Source organism: Taudactylus pleione, unplaced genomic scaffold (genome assembly GCF_031769625.1).
Source record: "Taudactylus pleione unplaced genomic scaffold, aTauple2 ptg000102l, whole genome shotgun sequence".
Taxonomy (NCBI): domain Eukaryota; kingdom Metazoa; phylum Chordata; class Amphibia; order Anura; family Myobatrachidae; genus Taudactylus; species Taudactylus pleione.
The window spans coordinates 1,728,427-1,748,657 of NW_028284504.1; the positions used below are offsets into that span (position 1 = coordinate 1,728,427).

General features: G+C 45.4%; 1 protein-coding gene across 4 annotated transcripts in view; it reads left to right on the forward strand.

Moving 5' to 3' along the window:
- Nucleotides 1-651: 651 nt before the first annotated feature.
- The window catches only part of GPATCH8 (G-patch domain containing 8), a 65,853-nt gene continuing 46,273 nt past the window's right edge, over nt 652-20,231 (forward strand). Inside the window, exons 1-2 of one of the 4 annotated variants that reach the window (XM_088470661.1) lie at nt 652-763; nt 14,201-14,275. In XM_088470661.1, coding sequence (XP_088326787.1) covers nt 716-763; nt 14,201-14,275 — 123 coding nt within the window. In that variant the 5' untranslated portion in view covers nt 652-715. Of the gene's footprint in view, nt 764-14,200; nt 14,276-15,419; nt 15,458-20,231 lie in introns of those variants that run through there. The other 3 variants (XM_088470659.1, XM_088470660.1, XM_088470662.1) reach the window with 3 other exon arrangements.

The window sequence follows — 20,231 nt, forward strand, 5'->3', positions numbered from 1 at the left end:
GAAAAGCTATAGCAGCACGATAAGTAATAATACATCTCTCCCCATAATACTTTTATTGGATCAATATTAAGTTGACCATGTCCAATAGAGCTGGCCACACATCTAAAGATTATCTGTCCAACCAGCCAACTAGTTGATTGGTTGGAATGAAAATCTTGTAAGGAATACAATCAGCAATTTGCTCCCAAACACTGGAAAATGGACCAAAACTGTTGTTTGAAAAAATAGTTTAGATCAAACATTTAACAAACTTGTTTGAATTACCATTTTCATCTGTTTTCTGGCATTTAGGAGCAAATTGCTGATCATTATTTACTCCCATACGTTACCAGATTTTCATTCCAACCAATCAACAAGTTGGCTGGTTGGATGTAAGTTGGTCTAGTGTGTGGCCAGCTTAAGTGTCTTGATAATTATCTCCAATAAGACACAACTAGTAAAAAAGCACAGAATGACATGCTGCAGCGGTTGCTGCTAGATCCTATGTGCAGAAGGGACCTATGCTTGCTGCTGCTAGTGCTAGGAGAGCACGGAGCAGCAGGGACCAGAGAGACAAACAGGCAGGGAAGTCACATGATCACTACCTTGAGTGCGCGTGAAGTCAGCAGCAGCCGTGCGTGTGGCCGTGTGTTGGGCGTGGTTATGTGATGCGTAATGTCGCGAGTGGGCGGAGTCTAGTGTACGCTGCGATAGTCACCCCCGCAGACGCAGGAAGATGGCCGCGGATAGATTTTCCAGGTTTAATGAGGACCGAGACTTCCAGGTACCGGGGCCATTACGGGATGTCTGGCAGTCAGAGAGTGTACGGCATCAGGCGCTGGCTGGGGGGCCTGACGTGCCGCGCTGTAGTGATCCTGACATTGTATCCAACGGCACATCATCCGTCACTGCCATCTGTACCGTGACCTCCGCACCGTCACTCAGTGTCCGGCCTCCTCCCCGCACACAGCCGCGACCGCGACGTTACCTTATATGAACTCATCCTCTCAGTTTTATTCTCGCTCCTCCCCCTATAAACAACGCTCCCCCACCTCCCATATCGGTGCGCTGCGGATTTATTATCTCCTTCCCCGTCCTTGTATGCCGCACCCCCACTATCCCTTTTTCGGTCCTTTCTGTTTCTTAATATCCATTTCCCGGTCCCTGTGCTCTGCACCTCGATATTCCCATCCCGGTCCCTGTGCTCTGCACCTCAATATCCCCATCTCGGTACCTGTGCTCTGCACCTCAATATCCCCATCCCGATCCCTGTGCTCTGCACCTCAATATCCCCATCCCGATCCCTGTGCTCTGCACCTCAATATCCCCATCCCGATCCCTGTGCTCTGCACCTCAATATCCCCATCCCGATCCCTGTGCTCTGCACCTCAATATCCCCATCCCGGTCCCTGTGCTCTGCACCTCAATATCCCCATCCCGGTCCCTGTGCTCTGCACCTCAATATCCCCATCCCGGTCCCTGTGCTCTGCACCTCAATATCCCCATCCCGGTCCCTGTGCTCTGCACCTCAATATCCCCATCCCGGTCCCTGTGCTCTGCACCTCAATATCCCCATCCCGGTCCCTGTGCTCTGCACCTCAATATCCCCATCCCGGTCCCTGTGCTCTGCACCTCAATATCCCCATCCCGGTCCCTGTGCTCTGCACCTCAATATCCCGGTCCCTGTGCTCTGCACCTCAATATCCCTGTCCCTGTGCTCTGCACCTCAATATCCCGGTCCCTGTGCTCTGCACCTCAATATCCCCATCCCGGTCCCTGTGCTCTGCACCTCAATATCCCCATCCCGGTCCCTGTGCTCTGCACCTCAATATCCCCATCCCGGTCCCTGTGCTCTGCACCTCAATATCCCCATCCCGGTCCCTGTGCCTTGCACCTCAATATCCCCATCCCGGTCCCTGTGCCTTGCACCTCAATATCCCCATCCCGGTCCCTGTGCTCTGCACCTTAATATCACCATCCCGGTCCCTGTGCCTTGCAACTCAGTATTCTCATCCTGGTTCCTGTGCTCTGTACCTCAATATCCCCATTCCAGTTCTTGTGCCCTGCATTCCAATATCCCCATCCCGGTCCCTGTACTCCACCTCCAATATCCCCATCCCGGTCCCTGTGGTCTCTGCACCTCAATATCCCAATCCCGGTCCCTGTGCTCTGCACCTCAATATCCTGGTCCCTGTACTCTGCACCTCAGTATGCCCTTGCAGGTCCTTGTGCTCCTCACACCCTTATGCCCTTACAGGTTCATGTTCTCTGCTCCTCCATATAGCCTTCCCGGCCCTTCTCCGCACCTCTGTATGCTCTTGTTGTTTCTTGTGCTCTGCACATTCGTATGCTCTTCCCGGTCCTTGTGCTCCGCACCTCTGTATTGGCACTTGCAGTCAGGAATATTTGCTTTGCAGGGCTGTTTCACCGCAAGCCAATGCATTGAGAATATCCTTGAGTGTAAATGCTTAATAGCATTTGATTTGCACTGCTTTTTTAAAACAATGAGGTATATATACAAAGCGGCAACTTTTTGAAAACTGCAATAACAAATGAAAATACTAGCATGTTATACATTTGATATTAATGCAATTTTGTATATGGTAGCCAGAATTGCTGACGATTGGGAACATGAAAAACCACCTTTAGTAAATATATCCAAATTCCTTAATGTATCACAAGTCATCGCTGATCATATGTGAGCTGAGACAAATATCCTAATTGTATGTACACTCAGGTGCTTATGTAGAGATACACATTTTGCACCAACATTTTTTTTTTTTAGACAAAACATGTCAGAAGCCATGCTAATTATAGTAATGGCCTCTACAAACTACACGATATTGCTAATGATTGGCCCTATTCCAACACATCTGAACGATAAATCGGCAATATCATGCAGTGTTTATGCACTACAATCGTGTAGAGTGTGCTACTGTGGGGTTGTCAGCCGCATCGTCTGATCTTTAGTACATGCAGGAAGATCAGGCGATGCGGCTGACTATTCCATGCAGCGGGGGCTGGCATATTGGGGGCGGTCAGACCCCAGATCGCCCAGTGTGTACGGACTGCCCGATATGTCGGCCCGTCTGCACAGGGATCGTGGGTCGCATCGCTGGGTACACACATTGAGTGTGTACCCAGCTTAAAAGCGTCAGTGGGAGAGATCATAACACACTCAACCGATCAGAGGAGGCTGACGATAGTTAGCATCTTCATCAGTGAGTATCTTGCGACATAGGTCGAGCACCTTCAAGCGACACTCCTTCTGCCAGGTTCATATGTGTCTTTATTGTGGTCTGCATCGACACCCTTGCTGTACAATGCCAACATTTCACTACACATCTATCATCCATTCTGCCTTGCTGAGCGTAACAAGATATAAGCGCACAATGTCTCCGGTTGGCATAGTGGTTAGCATTATTGCCTCACAGCATTGAGGTCATAAGTTGAATTCCTGATTATGGCCATTTAGTATACAGTTTATGTTCTCCCCATGTTTTATTGTGTTTTTTCCAGGCGCTCCAATTTTCCCCCTACACCAAAAACTTACTGGGAGGTTAATTGGCTGCTGATGTGTGTCTGTGTGATAGGGAATATAAGGTTTGATTCAGAGTTGTACGCTAAGCAGTAGCAGCTGTGTCTGTTGTTGCAGACCCTACTGCAGAAGTATGCTAATGCTGCAGAAGACATTTTGTGTAAATAGACTCCTAGTGCCGGCTTCTGTGATCTGCTGCTGCCTCAGAGGACGCAGCCATCGGATCACTTGCGTAAACATCAGCCATCTGAGTAGCCAAAGTGGAAAAAAAAGAGGACTAGGTGCTTCAGTCAGTCTGACAATACAATTCTGAGAACTGCTTACCAAATTAGGATGGCTAACACTAAAACGAGTGGGTGCTTGCTCCCATCTGAGTAACCCACAGGTTTCTCAGGATGATGTAAATTTCACTCTGCCATGTTCAGTGAACCTGCTTTGGAAGACGCAGCCATTGGCCTCGACACGCATCAATTTTTGGGGTGTTCTGACCGTCGCCTCCCCTTTCCCACCCCCAAATGGTGCATCATGTCAATCATGTTACTGCTTAGGGGGCACTGCAACCATCATTGCAGACACAGATCTGCACGTGCGCAGTACAGAACTAGCGCATGCTCTGATTGGAGTTACACACACACACACACACCGGGTTTGCATACAACTCTAAATCAGGCCCATAGATTGTTAGCTATATAGGGACTGATGTGAATAACTGAAATATTTTCTATAGGGTACTGTGTAATATATGTGTATAATATTAAAATAAATAAGTGTTTAAAGTAAATGCACTTAAACCCAACTTTATATTAGCCCCTCAGAATTATCTGCTCACTTATCTTTCTCCTCTTTGCCCTCAATGTTTCCATGGTATTGATCCCTCTTAAGTGCCTGGAGACCAACTAGCAGTGTAGTTTAGCTTTGTGTGCTTGTAAACAAGTACTATTTAACAAAATATTTCAGACATCATGGCATGCCTGTTCCTTCTCAGTTTTACATTTCTACCGGTTTTGTCTGTATATAGATCAGGCATTTATATTTTTACAATAGTCATGTGCTACATGTTTAGTATCACTTATCCAAAATCCTCCAAATCACAAAGCACAAACTGAGCTAGTGGCACCACAAACTTTCATGCATATAATTATTAAAAATATTGTATAAAAATACCTTTTTAGTCTATTGCAGCGATTCAATTCAGCAGGAGTTGAATAGCGCTGGGAGGGAGCTCCCAGAGCTATTCAATTGACCACGCGGTTAGGGCGACTAAATTATTTCTTCTCGCACCCTCCTGTGGGTGCGAAGAGAAATCCGACTAAAGTGCCGGCTGCCAGGCTGTTTTCCGGCTTAGCGCGGCGCTAACAGCCTCGCTCCCGGCACTTTAGTCAGAGAATTCTGGTTCTCACGACTAAGCACCTTGAGTAGCGAGAACCGGCATTCTCCAACTTAACTTATATTACAAAATCCGAAAACCAAAATACTTCTGGTCCCAAGCATTTCTGACGAGGGATACTTAACTTGTACTAACATTTTTGTTATCAAATACTTGGCAGTAAAATAAAATTGCAATCCTGTATATGTGATGCAGGTCTCTCATACTCAGAGCAACAGTGTCAGATAAATCCAATGGGCAGCCATTACGTTTAGGCGCTCAAAAAACAATTGAATTCCCCCCTAGGGGAAAATAAAATTGTTTTTGGGTTCCAGATCTCCTGTCTAAAGTGACTGGGAGCTATTCAATTGTTTTTGTTTATGCTAATGGGTGCGGGTGCCCAATTTTTCTGAGCGCAGCCTCCTGAGGTCGGACTTTTAGGCACCCAAACCGCTATTTGGGCAATGCCCCCATTGCTTTTCACAGGCTTAGCAACTTTACGAGTCTAAACCTGGTGTATTTGGACTGTGCAGTCGACAAAGGAATTGAATAGAGCCGCTTCATACGTATGCGCTATAGCCAACTAGTAACAGATAAATATCGCCCGTCGGGCGACCGCTCAGCCCCCTCCCCCCCCCCCTCCCTAATTTTTTGTTGCCAACTCTACTGGCAGCCAGTTGGAAAACATGCTGCCCCCACCTCGTCACAGATGTCATTATTACAATTTGGCAGGTATTCTGCCTTGAGCACATTACAAGCATACTACATGATTGCCCTTACAAATTCCGTAGTCCTTGGACTGAATACCATGACAGCTCACATCAACTGTACTTGACTACTGTGAATGCTAAATCTGACTCCTCCCCTACTTGTGTTTCAACTGCACCCTAATCCTCTACTAACGCGTCATTTCTCACCTCCCCTAGAGGCTTCTATAAATACCCAGTTTATCTAGTGCAGTTTTGTTAAGAATGTGTAAACACAAGTTACCCTATGATATTGGTTTACTTTATTTGAATAAAATAAATCTAGTAAATGTTTTATTTTTGTCCTGCCTCTCTCCTCCAGCCTCATTTTTCTTCTTTCTGTACCTTAACCACCACATATGTTTATTTCTCTGGATAAACTGATCCAATGTAATTAACAAATAGTCTAGTTGCATACATACATCCAGAGTGTATGTCAGGATACCTGAATATGCTGAAAACGACTTCATGGGGTTGGAATCCTACATAGCATAACAGTCAGTTTGTAAGATACTCATCCCTATTGTTATTTCTAACAAAAACTGTAAATAATGGAAAAAATGTGTTCTGTCCCCCTGGAGGTGACGTGAGTAGAACATGGATAGCAACCAAGAATTTACTGAATTGTGTGGAGTAATCTTACTGACGGGAATACTATTGAAGATAAACCACTTTAATAAAATATTTAACTTAGCTGCCTATCACATTGTTACAATGAAGTGATATTCCTGTAAGATAGGTGCCCTGTCTATTGTTGCTGTTTGTGTAGAGTGACAGAAGCATAGGGAGCCCTGCAGCCAAGTGAGGGTGTTATAATAACCCATGTACTATTTGAGGCACTTGCATTTATCTGCTCAGCTGTTCACGGGTATGTCGCCTTTCCCAGTAATAGTTTTGTGCTTTGGCTTGTCATGTTCATGAATGCTGTATACTGTGGTGTTAAAGGAAGGCATGCACATGTTATTGCTGATGTCAATTGACTCTAATCCGCAGTTTGAGTTACACCTTTAGCAGAGCATTGAGTAGATGCATTCATACAGAATATATTTAATGATTATCTTGGGCTTTATTAACTATGCCCATAATATTGCAATACTTACTAGTTGGATGTAATAATTTTAGATACATTGGAGAGAGCCAGTCTGACCTTTTTAGTAGTAAGTGGTGTGTACTTAGTGTTCTAGGTATACAATAAACACATTGACAGCAACAAACTTAGGACCTAATTCCTGAGATTTACGCAGTGCCGATACTTACGGAAATTGAGTGATTGTTAGGTATTGCTAATGAGCAAAAACTGCACTACACATGTGCAGCGATTGGATTGTAAATAGGCTCGGCCAGAGGATTAACTCACAAGTTGAGTGACAAGTAGTCAGCGTTTGGGGGAGGTAACAGGGGAGTGGTTACAAAAATGCAGGCGTGTCTTTAAATGCAGTTACCTGGGCGTGCATAAATTAGCCATTGCAATCTCCTTCAGAGCATGAGCGCTCTTAGCATGTCAGGAGAGACGTAGTGTTTGAGACAGGACAGACTTGACTTAGAGGCTGCGTAGCTCCCATAGATGCGTAAATGTTACCAATGTTTACGCTGTTGCACGTCATCGGACGGATATGAGAAGGCAGCAGTGGGCGTCCCTATGCTCAGGTAAACTTTTGGAGACAGCATATTTTCGCAGTAGCGTTCCATGATATATTGTAGCTGCAATTGCAGGACCTTAATCTTAATAGATCATAAAAACATTTCTGCAATACTCTGCACATTCTAGTGTTCCCTCCTCCTACAGTAATTCCTCCTGCAGCATCACCTTTTAAATACATGTTGAGGAGCACCCAATCTCTGCTTCCCTGCACTGGAGCAACTAGAGTGTCAGATGGATTATTTGAGCCTTCTTAAGGAATATAGAAGCCCATGATATGAAGTTATTATATTTCAAAGAGTTGGGTACGGGATGCCGGCGCTCTGGATCCTGGTGGTGAGAATCCTGATGCCGGCATCTTGACTGGGTTGGAATACCAACACTAGTCGGTAAGTACCCCACTCCTCACCCTAACTCTCCCTCCTCGCAGCCTAAACCTAACCCTCCCCCTAACCCCAATACTTACCTGTAAGGATGCCGGCGCCGGGAATCTGACTTGTGTTGGGATTCTGAACGCCTGCATCCCGACAGCCGGCATCTCAACTACATCCCATTTTAAAGACTGTTTTATAAGACCTAGTATAAAACTAAAGTATGTTAGTCCTAGTATGCTATACATTTATTTTACTTAGTTTACATTTGTTATTTTGCAACCCTCTGGGGCAGTGCAAGTGCCTAATGCTGGCTACACACCAATTTGTCAAACAATGCTAGCGACTAGACACTTGTTGGATCTAAAAACAATCCTTAGCACATCTAATTTCCAGTGTACGCACTATATAACTATCATTCCGTTCAAACGAATGTCCTTCAAATCCTCGGCATAGGTGACGTTTACACACCATTAGATTCTCAGCCTAATTGGTTATAAATTGGGTTTTCAGGCTGATTATTGTATAGTGTGTACCCTGCTTGAGTTAAGGTTTACACGCTTCTAAATAAGTCTGAGTCTGTGTACAGACTGGTGGTTTCATACACATGGACATGGCCAGTGATGACATTGAAAGCATTTATGATATGTTATGCTTTATTTGAGCTTTTTGTTTTATATCTGCTTATTGAGCAATTTGTTGGCTTTTGATGGCGGATACAAAAAATTATTTAGTTCAGCTGTCCTTTAAACTAGGGATGTGCAGGCTCGAATAGGTTCGAGTTTGCACGCCGAGTTCGGATTTTTCCCTCAAAAAAAACGGAACTCAGAAAGAGGCTAAACGTCATCTTGCATGGACAAACATCATCATTCCTGGACCTATCCGAGCCTGCACATCCCTACTTTAAATGTGGGATGATTGATACACTGTGGGGGAGGTTCAATTAAGCTCAAGATAAATAGCGCTGCAAAGTTGGCCCTGGAGCTATTCAATTCACCACACTGGTATGCCGGCGAACAGCCTCGCAGCTGGCACTTTAGTCTTATTTCTGCTTGCACCCTCAGGAGGGTCAAGAAAAATCCTTTTGTTGTCCTAACAGCTCGCTGAATTAATTTGCTTCGGTAACTCCTTCCCGTCGCTATTAACAGCGCGCTGCATTGAATCGCCCCCTATATTAATGTGCATATGTCAAACTGGACTATTAGTGAATATGAACAAAGTAAACACTATCACATAAACTCTACGGCTATTTTTTTTCAGGAGCCAATTAACCTACCAGTAATTTATATAAAAAGCAAGTAGAGGCACTTTTCAGTGAACTACTACAGTTGTAATAAAATAGCCTAGTACAATATAGAAATGTCAGTAGACATACACATACCAACACATCAGTTGTAAATAACAATGTGTCTCCCCTATATCCAATAAAGATTTTATGAGGAAAACTGTGGCCACAGGCTAGATATTGGTTGCTTATTAATTGAATCCAAGTTGTTAGCATTGTTCACTGAATTCTTGTTAAAGGTGAAGAGCAAGTTAGATATTTACAATATTATTTTATGTTGCGCAGCATTTGGCGTGTTAGTAAGTCCATATGGCCCAGTATAAACCAGACTTAGGGCTGTATTCAATTAGCGTTGAAAACGGACGTTTTTTCGACAAACAGGCGAAAACGCAGTTGGCAAAAAAAACTAGAGAAGTTTTCTCCATACCAGACCAGGTGAAAAAAAAAATGCAAAATCCCTATTTTTAGCTAAAAATGTGGGGATTTCTTTCAGAACCCTTTGGACACCCCCCTAATGATAAATTACCCCCCAAAATAATTGTAAGTTGCGCACTTTGGTGAAAAAGGACCGCGTAATTTTTGGGTGAAAAAAAAAAATACTTTGAAAATTATATATAAACTATTTTTTTTCCAGGAAATTCCTGTTCCACGTAAATTGGGGGTATGTTAAAATGGGTGCAAGTATATTTACGCGTTGTAAATACGGAATTTAAAAAAACCGCCTGCTGCGACCGCTTGCAATGTTTAAAACACTTAATGCATCCATAGCGCCCCCCGAAAAATCAGACCTAATACATTAAAATCATTTTCAACAGTTTTTTTTACCTGTAATTTGCGTGGTCGTGTTTTGCCAAAGTGCGCAACTTACGAAAACATTTTTTAGTCAGTTATCATTAGGGGGGTGTCCAAAGGGAAAGAAATCGCCACATTTTTAGCCAAAAATAGTGATTTTGCATTTTTTTTCCGTCTGGGATGGAGAGAACTTTTTCTCCAGTTTTTTTTCACTAATTGCCTTTTCGCCTGTTTTTTGGTGAAAATATTGCCTTTTTTTGTCGAAAAATGGCCGTTTTCGCCGCTAATTAAATACGGCCCTATGTGGGTTGTTCATTAAGCCCCATAGTGAAAAGTCTGTAATTTTAGTGGTATCATAGTATAGATGTCAGAGTTCATTGGGTTCACTGTGATGTCTCGACGGTATTAGTCAGCCGGCCTCCACTGCTGGAACATACCTGTAGAAGCAGTGAATCAGAGGGTCTGTACTGATGAAGTAGCAGAGTTAGATGAGCGGGCTGCCCAGGTGCTGCTTGGGAATCAGCTGCGCTTGTGGATCCAATGATTTAGCTGGTTTTTTCAACGCATATCTCTTTTTGAAAGGTAGTTTCACCAAGGGATGTAGTTAGGAAGCCGACGGTCGAAATGCCGACCGCCGGTTTCCCTACACTGAAATCCCAGCATGGGACTAATGAAAGGCGTCTAAATACCGACGCCTACCATTAGCCCCACGCCGATATCCTGACACCCAGCATAGCAATCGTAGGTATGGTTAGGTTTAGGGTCTCCCGGGGGGATTTAGGGTTAGGCACCCCCCGGGAGGGTTAGGCTAGGGGAAGGGGGGTTGGCATTAGGTACCCCTCCGGGAGAGTTAGGTTTAGGCACCCCTGGGGGAGGTTAGGGTTAGGCACTAAGGGGGAGGTTAGGGTTAGCACCCCTAAAGGCGGGTTAGGGGGGGGGGAGGGTTAGGGTAGTTACTTACCTTAGTCGGGATCTTCATCCGCCGTGCTGAGGTCTTTCGTCATACATACCGATTCCTTTCACCAGAGGTATGTTTTTGGAGCGTAGGACGAAACCTATGAAAGCATAGGGAACATACTAAATCCACACTGATTGTGCCTTAGTCAGGAATTTAATTTATGACCTCAGGGCTGTGAAGCAATAATGCTAACAACTATACTGCATTCCCCATACATATGGCATGACTGTCTTTGCTAATTATGTATATATTGTTTTGGGACTACAGCTGCACCTGAAGTATGAATTGTAATTTCTCAGTCCCTTTAATGTTTGTAATAATTCCAGGGATTATTGAAAATTAGTTATGGGGGGCATGCCCTCTCACCTCTGTAACTATACCCCTCCCCTGCTCACTTCTATTGCAATACATTTCTTTGCAATGTAAAACATTGATCCACTCCATAGTATCCTTAATGGTGCATACACATGGTCAGATTTTTCCTTCAGATCTGAACGATAACGATTTAAAAATCGTTCAGTCGTTCATATCTGAAAGAAAATCTGACAGATCTGTTATGAACGATTTGAACGATGCGCGTTCCCGATGGTCAGATAACGATATCTGACATCTGATGTGTTTGCAGTCAGACTTGGACGATTTCCATTCATTTTAATGCAGTCAAAAATCGTTCAAATCTTTGGTAAAAATCGTTCATCTGACAAATCTGACCGTGTGTATGCTCCATAACTAGGACATATGCAATAAAATACTTAGACCCGCTCACGAGTGCTGTACGCTTGCAAGCGGGTCAATGTTACCCAAATGCGCACGACGGAGATGCCTCCGTCATGCGCGAGACCCGGCGACCGACGTGGAAGCCGTCGCTCGGGGTCTCACACCAAAGGGGGCGTGCTGTCGATGGTGAGTGACAGCACGCCCCCTTTGGTGGGTGTGCCGGGGGCGTGGCTGCCCAGACGGAGGCGTTTCCACGGCCTACCGTCTGGGGCCGGCCCCACTGACATCACTAGTGATGTAAGTGGGAGTGTTTTTGGCTCTGATAGAGCCAAAAGCACTCCTGGGCTTGCGGCAGCGAGACCCTACCGCTGGGTTTCGTCGCAAGCCCGATGGTCGCGATGGTCTTGAACATCGCGACCATCTTTTTGGCCGCTCGCATAAGCTGTGGGTGGTCACCCACAGCTATGCGAGCGGTCAGGAGGCTGCTCCATTTTAAGCTAGACCGGCCCTGATTCACAGCGAGCGCTCTGGTCAGAGCGTCCGGCTCTGAATCAGGCCCTTAGAACACTGTAAAATGTCAGATTGGGATGTACACTTCTTCAATGCAGTTGGACTCTGTGTATTACAGATGTATCCTCATACATCTAGCCTCAATACGCCATGCAGTGCGATATGCCTGGCGTGAGTGAGCTGCCAGGTTCTGTGCAACTCCGCCAGCGCCGGGCTTTTTTCTTTTTGCTGAAAATGCATCTAATGGTGCGTACACACGGTACGATAAAAATGCACAATACTAACGATATCGATCAGATCGTTAGTATTGTGCATTCTTCGGTGCCTCCAACCTACCAACGACCTGTGTGCGCGGTCACGTATGGACGATACATATTGTCCATCGACCGTGCATGCAGGCCAACCTGGTCGATATCGACCAGGTTACTCTAGGGACCCGCGAGGCCGTCGGTGGGTTGATATCGATTATCCAGCACACCGGGAAGGTGCATGGAGATCGTTCAGCGATATCGTTATCGCTGAAGATCGGCCCGTGTGTATGTACCATACGTTGCAGTGCGATGTGACTAGGATGCACTAGCGGACTGTGCTGATTAATTTGATATGTGACACTTTTATATCTGTGTGCACTGGAGTCTGTAAAAAAGAAACTTGGTTTGGAAGTAAGCGGCGCCCGTTGCATCGTAGCACTTCGTATACAGATTCAGAGACTCAGTCGCACTCAGATAAGTGTATGTGTTGCATATTAAATGAATCGGCACAGTCTTCTGGTGCATCCTAGTCTCATTGCAACACAGACGCATTTTCAGCAGAAAAGATGCCTGGCACTAACAGTCTCACAGGAACAGGAGCGCCAAGAGGGGCTGTTTGGCGCAATTGCAGCAAAGACGGGTCTAAGCATTGCAGAGAGAGTCTGGCAGTGAATCCAAGTGCATGTTATGCAGAGTGAATCACTGCCAGATCTCACTGCGGCTTGGAGGGAGGTCTGTGAGAGTAGGCACAGCTAGATCTTGGTGCTCCTATGATGAGAGTTTAGCTTTTTTGCTATAGAAGTACTTTGGTTTCTTTCTTAGGGTTCCCAAACAGAATCCAGATTGCGAACATGTTGAAGCAATCTGCAGAAACTGTTCCCAAAAGACTCTTGGGTTGGGGGGGGAGGATGCCTTTTGTGGGAGGCTGAGATCATGTGCTGTGTGTGTGTACAAGAAATCTTTCCAGCTGCCTTGTCATTTCCATCTCACTTTAGTTCTCTACACACCATAGTAGCAGCTTCCTGTCTCACTGTATTCACCAACCCTTAATGAATTGATAGGTCGCATTCCCAGTCAGTATTGGGTCTGGTCATAATATGGCTGCCTTAATGTATGTAGACAACATGTACAATTAAAGTCATTTGATCTGTAGGCTTTGGAAAACGGAGCATACCTAAAATGGTGATATTAATGGTAAAGAAGTGCAAAAAATGAAGAAAATGGTTAATGTGGGCTTGTTCTCAGCTGTGTGGGAAAAGGGCACAGCTGAGAAAATTGGAGCAAGTATATCTGAGTGGGGATTGGCACAGTCGTGTGGGAGTAGGTTAGTCTCCAGATGGTTTTCTTTGAAGACTGGTAGAAGGTCTAAGAGTGGTAGGAAATTTCACTGATATACACTGATATTTTATACCTAATGTAAAACATTTTCGTTTTTACTTGGCTATCCCTTTCATGTATATAAATCAGTGAATCTGAACTGGCATTTTAAAATGATTTGTTTCAAGCCTTCCTCCGCATTCAACCTTTGTTCAAGCATGGCTGCAAGCCATTGTTATCCAACTGTTGTCAATTGTCATATGAAGAGAATAATAGTAGCTCTAGTATGCAGGTTTATAAAGTCTTAAAGCTGAAAGTTGCCATGAAGGTGACTGCCAGCTGCACAATTTAGCTTGCCCACAGAGCCACTGTATTTGCCTTTGTCCCATAGTGCCTCATCTGCTCTAAAAACTCTCATTCCAGTTTTATTTGCGCGCGACTATCCTGTCTCAATACAAAGTTTTGGTTGTCATGTTGTCCATTGATGATGGTCTGAGGGATTCGAGGGCATGATCCGGTGTGAACTACACTTAATAAAGGGTAGTATAGGAAACTGAGGCAGAAATAAACACTCTTATGTTTTTCCTCTGTACAGACGATAACAAAACTATCGCATGTATTCCTCGTGCTTGCCACCATTTTGCTAATTTAATGTCAACTTTTAATAGACTTTGGAATATTTCAGTAACACATGTATTTTCTTTTAACTTTTTATATTTGCTTCTGTGTAGGGCAACCATTTTGACCAGTATGAGGATGGACATCTGGAGATTGAACAGGCATCTCTGGACAAGCCCATTGAATCGGTAAGAGGATGCATTTTGGTTAGGCCCTTGTATTCCTGTATTTCTTTTTGTTCTTCGCCCAGTAAGACAGGTGTAGAAGGAATAGGAATTCAGCTTAAAGCATTCATTGGTGTGTTTTTTTGCCTTGCAATCTGAGTACATTATATATCGAAAGAGCACTGCGTTATCACGCAGGCCTATGGAAATCAAGGAGCAGTCGATGGAAAGGTTAGAATTGGCTTCATGTTATTAAGAATAGTACAGTAATACGTGGTTATGCTTATCCAAGTGTGACAAAATCCACCTTTTTATTTAACATGGACCTATCACCTGCACGCAGTGGTGGGAGCCATTTTGTGCTTCACCAATATTCTTCATATCTGCTTACTTCGCCAATGATCAGCCCATCAGTTTATTAGGAACTAGTGACGTAACCCACAATTGCTTGGCACTGAACCAAATAGTTTTGGGAGTGGAAGTGCAACAATACTTTTTCTGCTCCCTTGTCATGCCCAAAGGAGCAGAGTGGGTATAGGAGATGGAAAAGCATTGCTAGGCCCTGTAGCAGTCATGTGCCCTGTAGTTTGGCCTCTGCATGACACAAGTTGCTAGTGAACTGTTAGACTGATTGTTAGCTCAGCCCACAAAATGGCTACTTCCACTTTGTTTAGCTGACAAGTCCGATTTAAGTGGAATGCGCATTGAGTCTCAGCTGGAACATACAGTCTAAACTATAATATGGGGGGGACTGTGACATATGATTAGGCCCTTTTATAATGTCTTCAATTCCAGCTTCTTTACAAGCATATTGGTATGTAGTGCCTCTTATTACATGCAATGAGATTTTAAGAGGATTTTCTGAATTTATGGTTATTGCCCCTAGCATTGTACAAGGGTTATTTTCCACTTACGTGTTTTTCACGTGGATAGGTTTTCACATATATCCTGTCTGTATCAAAAATGCACTTTCAAGCATTGATGAGGATGGGTGCAGCACATACCATTATAATGAGCGGTTCCCTGTGCTCTGTAAAGCCGACTAAGGAGCAATGCGCATCTCTCTGCTGAAGTGTAGGTCTGTGTTGTGTTTGTGTGTGTGTCTGTGTATAGACGGTATACAGAACTTTACACAACTTTGGCCCTATCTGGCCTTTCTCTTCCACAGCAGTTGATCCCAATATTAGCTAAGCTGCTCATGACCTGGTTTGTATTGCACGCTCTGCCTTTTTTTAATTTTAATTTTTTACTTTTTTACTTATACATTTTTCCTCTCATTTTTCCTTTACGCTATTCACTGCTGGAGGGTCCGGCAACGACTGGTATTGCTGCTCGCCTCACCAGCAGTGAATGGGTTAATACTCTAGGAAGACTTTCCTCTTTTCTCCCCTGCCCTTCTCCTTTCTGTTCTGGTCCAGTGAACACCACGTATCTATATTTGTGTGTATATATATTCCCTTTTTCTGCTATGTGCTGGCATGTAGCTAGCTAAAGTGCGCACAAGGTAATGCTGCAGAGGAGGACACCACTCTTCACACAGAGGTATAGGTCAGGCATAGGCAACATTCGTTCTATCAGCCATTGTCAGATTATTACTCCAAAGTGCTGTATTTTTCCTGTCCCTGGTGTGGATTTAATAGCTGGTATATTTTAGTTGAGACCAGATAGGCAAAAGATTTTGGATAGACCATTTCTCATATATTGCCCCCTTTATGACACCTATGCAGCCTGGTGTCTGTTTGAACAGGTTATAATATGCAAATAAAGTTCCATATAGATGTGGGAAAGTATAGTTCAGACATGAAGCCATGTTTGTTCAGTCTGGTAAAAAAGAATGAGTAGGATACATATGAAAAAGGTGCATATTGGACACTTAGTAATATTCCCATCTACCTGCTAACAATGTTTGCATACTGCCTCAGACTTGGTTATTAGGTATGTCTCGTGCTTGCAAGGTCTTATTCTCATTGGAGACACTAGTTGCAATATTCTCAAAACCTTAATCTCATATCTTTCCATTACTATATTAAATATATTTCCTCTTTAGGTTCCACAGAATCTACCTTGGGGTATGTAGTTGGAGAGACCCATTGCACCAAACAGCTACAGCTTTAAAGCTCCCAGCATGCACTGGTCCTTCTCTCTATATACCCCGCCTCCAGCCACAGCCATGCAGTTTTTTTTTGTTTTGGTGTGTAGCAAGTATCCAGACGCACCTGTTTAACAGTGGGACTGCCTAGGCATTCCCAGGCTTTTTCTTTTACGATTTACCTTAGTTTTTTTTGAACTTCTGAGTTGAGCGGTACTAAGCGCCGAATAGGACGCAGGTACTGCGACTCCATCTACCTCCGCGGCTGCCGATACGCCAGTACCAGTATATGCCCTGGGGATTTCGGGGGGCCTCAGCGAGGCTTCGCTAGCCTACGTCGCTGGGGTTCGCACTGCGATCGGATTCACGGAGATGGCAGGTAAGCTATTCCTAGAGACAGGAATCGTGCGCGACGCAGTTCAGGCCTCCGGTGTGGGAGACGCACCAGAGGCGGCTTTGGGTGAAGGTCTCGTGTAACATGTACTCACTAAGGCTGCCCGGGCCATATCGTCTGTCGCCGGGGATGGGTAGTAGACACACTAGATAGCATCTACTACTGTGAGGCCAGCGTACCTGTGCCGTCAAAATTGCAGCTATGGGGAGATAGGCGCTCCCCCGGCCGCTCCTCCCCCGACCAAGACGCAACTTCCGGTTACGGATTCCTGCCTCTGGGTTGCTACTTCTGACCACCTCGTGTGTGAGACGCTCGCAGTTCGCATTTGTGTGTACTGCTGCAGGCTGGTTGTCTCAGAGGTCTGGTCTGTCTATATATCTCTCCTCTGGGTTTGGTATATAGCGCTCTATCCTGCCATTACGCCGGCGGGGCTGGTCACTTGATTGAGTCAATTTGCAATAACAGTGTTTGTATTTATGCAATGTATGTGACTTTCATGCTAGGTGCTGTGTATATACTGTCTCTTGTTTTCAAACTATCAGTTATACCTATTACTGTGTTTCTCCTCATCCCTCTGAAAAGGGTTTTTCATATATGAAGTGGGTCACATTGAATTAATACTGTACACCTTATACTGATCACACATTTGTCATGTCTGAGGGTAAAGATGAGAAGGGTGAGCCTCTGGTGCTCAAGTCATGTAAATCCTGTTTTGCAGGCCTGTCTGAACAGGATTTTGTGCAAGAGGGATTGTGTAGTGCCTGTTTTAAACAGCCACCTTTCCTATCTCGTACACCTGCACCTACATAAAAGCCATCTTGGGTGGCGTCTTGGTCGCAGGTTTTGTCGCATATGGTGAACAAGTTCGCAGCATCGCGTGCTCCTATCATGATATTGCCTTCTACTGTGGGATACCCACAGCAGTTGCATCCTTCTATGTACATGTCCCCTATGAATCCCTGTTGGTTTGATTCTTCAGCTCACTCTAGTCAGAGTATGCTGCTGCCTATAGCCCCTCAGTAGTACAGGCGAATAGACCAGTGGCAGAAGCGGTCATTAATGCAGGTATTTTAGCTTCTAGGGTATCGGCAACTTCGGTTGCGGCTCAAAGAACTCTTTGGCTAAAAACCTGGAAGGTGGATACAGGGTCCAAGAATGCCCTCGAGTCTTTGTATTTCGTGGGGAAGGTACTGTTTGGACCAGACCTGGATGACACTGTCTTCTCTGGCGACATCTAAATCTGCGAGGTTGCCATCTACGACTACCCCTAAGTTATAGGCAGTCGTCCGCTTGATCCTTTCGCCCACAGAGTAAGGCAAAGGGACAGTGTTCCTCTAGACGGGATAATTCCCACAAAGAACCGCAGACCAGGTTGACTGGTTGACTGATCAACCAGACGTTCTGCTTCCAAGCCGGACGATAAGCCCACTGTCTGATGGGGTGGGCCTCCCCCTGGAAGGTCTCGGTGGGAGGTCGACTTCTACAGTTTTCTCATGCCTGGCATCAGACGACTACAAATGTCTGAGTTCGAGAGATGGGCTCTCATGGTTACGCCATCACGTTCCTGAGGCATCCTTCTCAGAGGTTTGTTGGTACAACCCTTCCAGTAGACCCGGTCAGATCTTTGGCCTCCCGGGAGGCTATTGGGGCCCTCCTGAGGTCAGGAGTCATAATCCCCGTTCCTGTGACGCAACAGGGAAGGGGTTGTTGTTAAAATGTATTTTTGATTCAGAAGCCAAATGGGTCACATCGCCCTATCCTGAATCTGAAGTCTCTCAACAGATTCATCCATGTGCCCAAATTCCATATGGAAACCCTACGGTCATTTATGCTGGCAGTGGAACCTGGAGATTTCATGGTCTCTCTGGACATACAGGATGCTTACCTGCATGTTCCTATTGCACAAACTCACTAAGGATTTCTGAGAATGGCAGTAGATCAGCAACATTACCAATTTCAGGCTCTACCCTTCGCGTTGGCCACAGCCCCTCGGGTATTTACCAAGATAATGGCAGTCATGACTGCTCATCTCAGACGACAAGGAGTCAGGATACTGCCATTTTTGGACGACGATCTGATATTGGCACAATCTCAGGAGATGTTACAATGTCATCACCAGATGACTATTGTCTGCCTACAAGAGCACAGCTGGATAATCAATTGGAAAGTCTTCTTTTTCTCCAACTCAGCAAATGATGCACTTAGGGGCATTGCTGGATTCTCTGGGACAGAGGATTCTTCTGCCAGAGGACAAGATTGCAGCACTTCAATCTCGGGTGCACAGTCTACTTTGCAAGCAGGAAGTATCAGGTCACTTGTCAATGCAGGTGCTGGGACATGGTGGCATATGCCCAGTTCCACTCCACGTCCCTGCAGCTATGGATTCTGTCTCATTGGGATGGTCGGTGTCATCGGATGAAGTCTCAGATGATCCGCATCTCGCCAGAGGTTCGGCTCTACCTCTTGGTGGCTGCAGACAACTCATTTAGACAAGGGTCGCCCGTTATGGGTCCCAGAATGGGTACTCCTCACCACGGATGCAAGTCTGCGAGGATTGGGAAGCGGTGACAGGTCATCACACCTTTCAGGGAAGGTGGACGGTTCAGGAAAGTCACCTACAGATAAATGTTTTGGAGCTTCGTGTAGTGCACAGAGCGCTCATTCTGGCACAGGACCTACTCCAGGGCAGGCCTGTCCAGATTCAGTCCGACAACGCGAGATGCAACTGGGAAGCGGACTTCCTAAGTCGTCAGGACATACATGCCGGAGAATGGGCTCTTCATCTGGACGTCTTCCAACTCCTGGTGGACAAGTGGGGACTACCAGACGTATACCGCATGGCATCACGTCACAACCACAAGGTCCCCAGGTACAGGTCCAAAACAAGGGACCCCTCAGTCGCCTTCGTGGACGCTTTGGTGGTGAGGTGGAACTTCAGGTTGGCATGCCTGTTTCCTCCGATATCCCTCCTCCCAAGAGTCGTCAGAAAGTTCAAGCAGGAAGGCGGCAGGTTAATACTAATAGCTCCTGCTTGGCCCAGGAGTCATTGGTTCACCGATCTGACATGTCTATCCATAGACAGGCCGCTTCCACCGGATTTGCTAGTGCAGGGTTCCTGCCTATATCCGGATTTACCTTGGCTGGCCTGACGGCGTGGCTCTTGAGTCTTCCATCTTGAAGGCCAAAGGTTTCTCTATTTCTGATCCAGACAATGCTGAGGGCAAGGAAGCCTGCTTCAGCCTGCATCTATCACAGGATTTGGAATTCATATTTTCATTGGTGTTCCTGAGCAAAATATGACCCTAAGGGTTTCAAGAGTACTTGCTTTTCTGCAGTCTGGGTTAGACTTAGGTCTGCGCCTGGCTACCTTGAGGGTTCAGGTTTCTGCTTTCAGTTTTGTTCCTGAGCAGAATTGCACCCCCTGGCAGATGTAAGAACATTTTTGCAGGGGGTTCTCCGACTGCAACCTCCGTTTGTCCCTCTAGTAGCACCATGGG